General features: G+C 42.5%; 1 protein-coding gene across 1 annotated transcript; it reads left to right on the top strand.

Annotated features, from left to right (window-relative positions):
- LOC114921789 (tripartite motif-containing protein 16-like) lies at window positions 1-2437 on the top strand. Its single transcript, XM_065964097.1, has one exon. The coding sequence runs from the start codon at window positions 50-52 to the stop codon at window positions 1721-1723; it is 1674 nt and encodes a 557-aa protein (XP_065820169.1). The 5' UTR covers window positions 1-49; the 3' UTR covers window positions 1724-2437.
- The last annotated feature ends 5990 nt before the right edge of the window (window positions 2438-8427 follow it).

The following is an 8427-nucleotide window of genomic DNA, read 5'->3' as shown; positions in this document are numbered from 1 at the left end:
CAGTTATGAGGAAGTGAAACTCAGACAGTCGTTGTTACCGAGAGGAGAAATGGCGCAGAAAGGAGTTCAGCTGAGCCGGGAAACCTTCTCTTGTTCGATCTGTCTGGATCTCCTGAAGGATCCGGGGACTCTTACCTGTGGACACAGCTACTGCATGAAGTGTATTAAAAGCCACTGGGATACAGAGGATGAGAAGACAGTCTACAGCTGCCCTCAGTGTAGACAGACCTTCACAGCGAGGCCTGACCTGAGGAAAAGCACCATGTTGGCAGATTTAGTGGAGGAGCTGAAGAAGACTGGACTCCAAGCTGCTCCTGCTGATCACTGCTATGCTGGATCTGAAGATGTGGCCTGTGATGTCTGCACCGGGAGAAAACTGAAAGCCTGTAAGTCCTGTCTCTTCTGTTTGATCTCATTTTGTGAGAAACATCTCCAGCCTCATTATGATTCACCTGCCTATACAAAACACAATCTGGTGGAGCCCTCCAAGAAGCTCCAGGAGAACATCTGCTCTCGTCATGATGAGGTGATGAAGATGTTCTGTCGCACTGATCAGCAGTCTATCTGTCACCTCTGCTCTGTGGACGAACACAAAGGTCATGACACAGTCTCAGCTGCAGCAGAAAGAAGCGAGAAGCAGAGAGAGCTAGAGGTGAGTCGACAAAACATCCAGCAGAGAATCCAGGACAGAGAGAAAGATGTGAAGCTGCTCCAACAGGAGGTGGAGGCTATCAATGGCTCCGCTGATAAAACAGTGGGGAACAGTGAGAAGATGTTCACTGAGCTGATCCGTCTCATGGAGAAAAGACGCTCTGATGTGAAGCAGCAGGTCAGATCCCAGCAGCAAACTGAAGTGAGTCGAGTCAGAGAGCTTCAGGAGAAGCTGGAGCAGGAGATCACTGAGCTGAAGAGGAGAGACGCTGAGATGAAGAAGCTGTCACACACACAGGACCACAACCAGTTTCTACACGACTACCCCTCACTGTCACCACTCAGTGAATCTACACACTCATCCAGCATCAAGATCCGTCCTCTGAGGTACTTTGAGGACGTGACAGCGGCTGTGTCAGAAGTCAGAGATAAACTACAGGACGTCCTGAGAGAGAAATGGACAATCATCTCACAGACAGTGACTGAAGTGGATGTTTTACTGCCAGAACCAGAGCCCAAGACCAGAGCTGAGTTCTTAAAATATTCATGTGACATCACACTGGATCCAAACACAGCACACACACATCTGTTATTATCTGATGGGAACAGAAAAGTAAGATTAACGGATCAGACCAATCCTTATTCTAGTCACCCAGACAGATTCACTGGATGTCTTCAGGTCCTGAGTAAAGAGAGTCTGACTGGACGTTGTTACTGGGAAGTCGAGCAGAGAGGAAGAGGAGTTTATGTAGCAGTCACATACAAGAATATCAGCAGAGCAGGGAGATCGAATGAGTGTGCATTTGGATGTAATGACAAATCTTGGGCGTTATATTGTTTCAACAACAGATATAACTTTTATTACAACAATGTCCACACTCCTGTCTCAGGTCCTTGGTCCTCCAGAGTAGGAGTGTACCTGGATCACAGAGCAGGTATTCTGTCCTTCTACAGCATCTCTGAAACCATGACTCTCCTCCACAGAGTCCAGACCACATTCACTCAGCCTCTACATGCTGGACTCGGGTTTTATTATTTTGAAGACTCAGCTGAGTTGTATAAACTGAAATAGACAGAAGTCATTAATGAGACAGATGTTTAACTTGCTGTGTTTTAAATCTTCAACTTGATTTTTATCCACGCTCGTTGCTGAGATCTGATTGTGGTCACCTGTCAATCAAACTTTATGGGCGGTACTTTGACCTCTTCTCGTCTGTTCTGTAAATGTTTGAGTGTCTTTAAGTGACACTCCTTCCTGTGTCTGTTTAGCCGTGGACTCTTTCACTGCTCAGGATGACTTTTGTTCACCTGAACTGACATTTCTCTGAGTGATAAATATCAACTTCTCTCTGCTCTCCATGTTTGATTATTTGTTTTCATACATTTATATTTTCTGTTGTTTCTGTTCTGATTCAGGAGTCTGAAGAGAGAGAGAGAGAGAGAGAGCAGCAAACTTTTCTTTCATGCTGATTTTCTCTTCTCACCACTTTGTACATTTGTAGAAAATCTATAAAATCACACTTAAAGAAATGAGTTAGTCAGAATAAATGTTGTTGTTCATATTCAAAGTGATGTAAAAATGTCCTCTGAGGTGTTTTAAAAATGTAATCCTCCTGATTAAATCAATAAGGAGATAAATCATTGTTTTCTGAGTGGAGATTCTGATCAAACAAAGTGATTGTGTGGATGAAGTGAATGTGTTCATGAAATGATTGAACACACTTTACTGATTTGATGTGTGAACAAACTGAAGTTTGACATCCTGAATAAACTCACATGAACTAAATGTTTTCTTCTGGTCTTCATTGCAAACTATGGAAGCCCATTTCCACCAGTTGAAAAAAAACAAAAAAAAAAACTTGTTTTTGTTGAGAATTTTTTTTCTTGTTCATATTAAGTCGAAATTGTGCGGTTAAAAGTCAAAACATTTAAAGGGGACATATTATGAAAAATCCACTTCTACAGTGTTTATGAACATATATGTTGGTAACCTGAGAGTCTACAGACCCACAACATGTGAAATAAACCCATCCAGTCCTTTGTTTGTGGTCTGCATAAGTCTTACAACACAGAGAAAAATGCTTTGTTTCAAATGTGCTCTCCTTGTGATGTCACAGTGGGATTCTGGTAAAAAAAAAAGTCCCCTCCCCTCCCCTGGTATCTCCACTCACGGACTCCACCCCCAGCCTAGAACAAAACTTTTCTGCAGGTCCTCCTTTTTTATTCTCTCTACAGAGGAGTGATGTCTACGGGGAAAACTACAGGGGGGGGTCATTGCATTTAAAGAGACACACACACCAAAACGGAGCGTTCTGAGAGAGCTGGTTTATACAGGGTCACAAACCTCCTCTGGTGCTTGATTCATGTTATATTTTGACCAAAGCACAGCACAGATGTTTCATTTAGACCACAGGGGACTGTTTGAAAAGGTGGAGGAGGGGACTGTTTGAAAAGGTGGAGGAGGCGGGATAACATGTCCTCTTTAATGTTTTTGTTTTTTTGTCAATTCAGAATAAAACATGAAAGTGTTGACAGAAATGTCCGAGTTTAATACAGACCTTTGACTCAAACGGGTAACTATAATCATTCTTCCTCAGTGTGCTGGTTTATAACTGCCCTGCTCCTACTTGATGTGTGTATAACTACCTCCCTTTACGGGTTGTATTTGTCCCATCTGTATGTAGATGACAGTACTCCAAGTTAAAGACTGTTACAGGAGTTGTTACGACAGCGTTATGTTTACGGCACTAGACTGCTTTACGACAGGCAGAACATGCTTTTGCACTGCGTTATTTTCTCTCCTGAAAATGGAGCTGTATGTTGATCACCTACAATAAACCTGTGTGGTAAAAGTAACTCGACCCTCGATCATTCTACAATATTTAGAAGTTTTGTACCTCCTTATACTGAGAGTATACTTTACTTGATGTTTTTATTCAACCCTGCTTTTATTTTGAAATAAAGTGAGTGTGACACCTTTTCTAAAATCTGAAAGGAGAAGTGTTTTTAAAAGAGAAATGTTCTCTGTTGTAAACAAGTATCTCTCTCAAACCGCTCCTCTTCCTGGAATGAATCGTAGTTCTTTCTTTAAAATGCATTAAAGAAAGAGTTGATGAGAATGCAAAATATCTCAGGGCAACATTTCATTCCACAATAGAAAAAAAAAATTAATGAAAGCTTGTTTTTTTAAATTTAACAAGTGTCAGCTTCATGAAACATCATTAAAAGTCAGTCCTCCATTTCATCCTCTGCAGTATCTACCTCATTATTTATAACTGCAAAAAGGTTAAATTACAAATTTAAATGTAACACAACAGAACACGAAGTGATCCGGTCCGACTGACTTAATGAGGTCAGAGCGGAGAAGAAGAAACGCAGCGAGGAGTCGACTCTCAAAGCTACAAACACAAAAGTCATTTTGTTTTTATATTTCTCCTAACAGAGGAGAGACCACCTGTTCAAAGATTTATGATGATTAGATTTCTTCATAAAGATTGACTCCTCTGACTTATTGTAGAGTAGGTGCTTTAGTGCTTTGCCGGAACAAGTGTGATTTATTCCATGTTTTCTCTTGATACTAAGAAATCTCTCATATAGTGTTACAATGCTGGAAGCTAGGGCTGGAAATGTTTGGGTGTCTCACGGTTCAATTCGATTTGTATTCTTGGGGTTACGATTCGAATCAGAATCGATTTTCGATTCAAAGAGATTCTGGATTCATTGATTTAAAGTCTGTTTATGAATGAGTACATACTTCAGGATCTACTCCAGTCATCTGTGAGACTGGCTGAATTTCTTGCTGCTCTATTTGGTATTTAAGAACTAGCCTTAGCACTTAGCAGGGAGCGACTGATTAGCAAAATAAAAAATAAAAAATAATAATTTTGGAAGATATGAATCAATTTTGAATCTTACATAAATCGTTTTTTTCCCAACCTCTACTGAATGCTATGAAACCAAGAATTTCACCAGACGGATTCAAGCCTCTACGTAAGCCAGGTGAACCCTCTTACATAGACTCTCTTCTCCCAGCACTGGAGAGCAGTCCTCCCCTGGCAGCCCTGCAGCGTTCTTCCCCCCTGAAGGCTTCCAGAGACCCGGCCACCCCAGACCATGCTCTCTCCCGGTTGCATCTTGCTTTTAATGCCAGTACACCCAGTTAAATGAATGGACCTCTGCTCACACAGCCTCTCCAGCCAGTCATAACTCAAAGGCCAAAGAATTACCGAGCAGGGGAAGATCAATATCCCAGTTAGACTTAGTCCCACTCAGAAGGGGGGCTACAATTTAGGTCAAAGAATGCTCACAGTAATTATGAGTCCAGTTGTGAGACAGGAATTTAATAAGACATTATCTGCAGAAGGGAACGAGCTTCAACTAAAGGGCTGTAAAAGTAGAACAAGCATCGAGTGCAGGAACAGCACAGCACCGAGCCGAAGATAGACTTTAAAGTTAATGGATTTATAAATTAAGGACTCTCCGATTATTTTTTGCAAGGAAGGCGACATTTTCATGATTAACCGCATAATAAAAAGAAAGGAAAAAGAAGAGTCCAATAGCTATTTTATTTATAAAGCACATTCCATTACAGGTAAGCTCAATGTGCTTTACATCGAGGTTAAAAACACAGGAATTGCTCTATGTTTTGTATGATCTCTATTTATGTATTTTGTTTATTATTCTATTGTAACTGCAGAACAGAGTCCAAGAAAAATTTCCCTTTGGGGACAATAAAGTACAATATCTTGATCTTGAATAAGGGGAGCCAGTAGCCTAGTGGTAAATGCGCACGCCCCATGTACGGAGGCCTCCAAGCTGGCAGCCTGGGTTTGAATCCCTCTAGATCCTTGCATGTGTTTCACTAACGCTCTGATGTCCGTTGCTCTGGATAAAAGTGTCTTATAAATTAATTGTAGAATTGTAGTACGACATCTGGGGTATTTTGAGCATACTGCAGATCTTTTTGTTTGAATACTGCATGCTGCATTTTGGCCAAATCAGTATGTATGACATGTATAGTAGGCGGTCACAAAATCAGCCAACATGTTCCTTCTCTTCTGTGTCAGTTCATTCGATCTTCTTGTCTTCCAGTGATTTTCCTCGTGTTTTGCTCCCTTTGTGTTTTCGCTCCTCTCCTGTTTGGATTTTAATGGTCTTGTTTTTGCCTTTTTGTTAAAATAAAATGTTTTGTGTTGTTGTTGCAATCTGGTCCAGGATCTTTTGATTAATCACACATGTGACAGAATGTTTAATTATCTCTTTGTTTTGCTGCAGTTTCAACCTCATTTCCAACTTCTAATACCACGGCGGCTTCATTTGTTTTTCCGGTCTCGAGATGACTTCCAGATCTCCCATCTCCACCTGTCCACCAGATGGCCTCAGACTTTTGCACTAATCATAGTCGACAACTCTCACTGCACCTACTTACCTGTTCACATGTCCAAATCCTTCCCATCTGCTGACACTCCCACGTCTAATTATCTCATTAGTGTCTCATTGTTAGTAACTAGCTCACCTGGCTTTAACCCTTGAAGGTCTGTCAGGTTGATAATGGAGCATGTGTGTTCTAGCCATTCTTCCAATTACCAAGAAGTCGGCCATCGATCCCAGAGACATACGTTGGGAGGGCAGATGGGAGCCAGAGGGTCGCCGGTTCAAGTCCCGGTGCAGTTTCATACAGTGGCAACGCTAGAGTCTGTTGGGGCCCCAGGCAAAAATCAATTGGGGGCCCCTCCAACCAGCGTTCATCATCATCATGTCTGCCAGAGTCCTGACGCTTACTCCTCTTCCTCTTTCTTCCTATTTCTCTTTTCTCTTCATTTTTCTTTGTTGACTTTCATTTACGAACTTTGGTTTCCACAGCAATAATGAATGCAACGCTTAGCAGTGCAATTAGAGTGAGTGCTGTCAGATGGTCCCCCCTTAGGGAGGTTTCCTACTGTCATTGCAAAATTTGCACATTTTGGGCCGCTGCTTCGGTTCGAAGTTTGTGAGCCCTTACTGGCCTAGGGCCCCAAGCAGCGCCTCTGGTTCCAAAGTATGAAAGTTGGGCTGGTTACTGGAGAGGTGCAAAGTCACTTCCCGAGTACTGCCGAGGTGCCCTTGAGCAAGGCACTGAACAGCCAACAACGGCATGCTCCTCAGCCCCACTCTGACATCGCTCTATTAGCACATGTCAACAGGTCCTGTTTGTGAAATGTGTGTAAATCCCCAAATTCCCCTCTGGGATTTAAAGAGTCAATGAATTAAAAGTTGTAAGATTGTGCCTGTTCTTGTTCCTGAACCTGTATTTACTGGTTCAGTTCCCAGTATTGGCTCCTGTAGCTTGGTCTGTTTCCCCCTTGTTTTTCTACTTCTATCCATCCACCTGTACTCTTTACATATTATGTGTATATGTATATCTGTGTTTTTTCCTCTTCCTCTACGTATACTAGATCCTGTCATTTCCCCTTTTCCTGTATGGTTACTGATCCCTCTACATGTTACCTGTTCTTCTACCTCTGTCAAATTGCTCTTGGCAGTAACTCAATTTTGAGTTGTTAACGATTCCAAATGAAAGGTCATTATTCTCTCTGGAGGAACAGGAAAACACTGATGACCTTGCCTTTAATTGGAAGGATTTTTGGCTCTTAAATACGTGTGGAGGTGCACACAAAGCCAGCGTTACAGTGTGGGATAGTTCTGGTTCGAACAAAATCCAACGTCATGGAGAACTAATGGGGAAACGGGAAACTTTAAAACCTAGACTTCGACTGAATTACACGGGCGTAGAAGCTCTTGTTTCCTCCTTGATGGGATGTGAAACCATCTTTGAAATACAAAACTAACCAAATCAATCTTCTTTTGCAACCAAAGAGTCCTCGGGCTCATGAGAAAGGCGCAGAGTTCCCCTCCTTACACTGGAATCAGTGAGTATTTCCATTATGTTGTCATGTCATCTGAATTATTTATTCATGAGATACCGTCTCATTTCACAGAGAGTGGGAGTTGTCCTCCGTCAGATGGCAGGTATGTACCAGCCGGAGCCTGAGAGGGAAGGTAATAGGGGGATATAGCAGAATTTAATGCCCCTCCTGAGTCCATGTGAATTGATATTAAAAGTTCCCCGCTGAAGCCGCTATTGCTGCTGTGCCACCAGGCCAGAGGGCTCAGAGCCTGAACCTCACCCGCTCCGACAGCTGTGGCTTTATTGGATTCTCCCTCTGTGTCTCCAACAGCAGTAACAGCTGTTTAAACTTGCAAAAGAACAATGCTGCATAATTCAGAGTGTGGATACAGTATGTGACATGATACTGCAAGAGCTGCCTGATACACAGATAGAGCAATTCTGCCGCGCGTGAATGCCATCATGGCTCGAGAGGCAGCTCACTCGCAGCCTGTCACTTTTACAAATGTGGTCATTTTCTCTGCGGTTCAGCCGTGCTGTTACATAACAGATCAGATCTTATATAAAGTAGAGAGATGCCTGCCTCAATGCGGTCTGCAGCTCTGGACTCAGAGCCCTGCTGGGTCTCATTTCACACAGCTAATCACTACCTGATCACACCTGGGACACCAGGGGGAAGGCTGGGAGCTGAGATAAACTGGAAGAAGGGACAGACAAGCTGACTTTATCCAGAAACACAACAAAATGGTTGCCCGTGGATGCTCCAGTTTTACTTTTTCCCTGCTATTTTAACTGCCAGAGAAAGATTTATAACTCACAATATGGATGCCCAGCATGCAGCAAGTGAGCCATCATTTTTATGTCCTATTCTGACCTACACTCTTCTGTGC

The sequence above is a fragment of the Labrus bergylta genome, chromosome 15 (genome assembly GCF_963930695.1).
Source record: "Labrus bergylta chromosome 15, fLabBer1.1, whole genome shotgun sequence".
Taxonomy (NCBI): Eukaryota; Metazoa; Chordata; class Actinopteri; order Labriformes; family Labridae; genus Labrus; species Labrus bergylta.
Note: the sequence above shows the minus strand (reverse complement) of the source record. Positions and strands in the feature narration are given on the sequence as shown.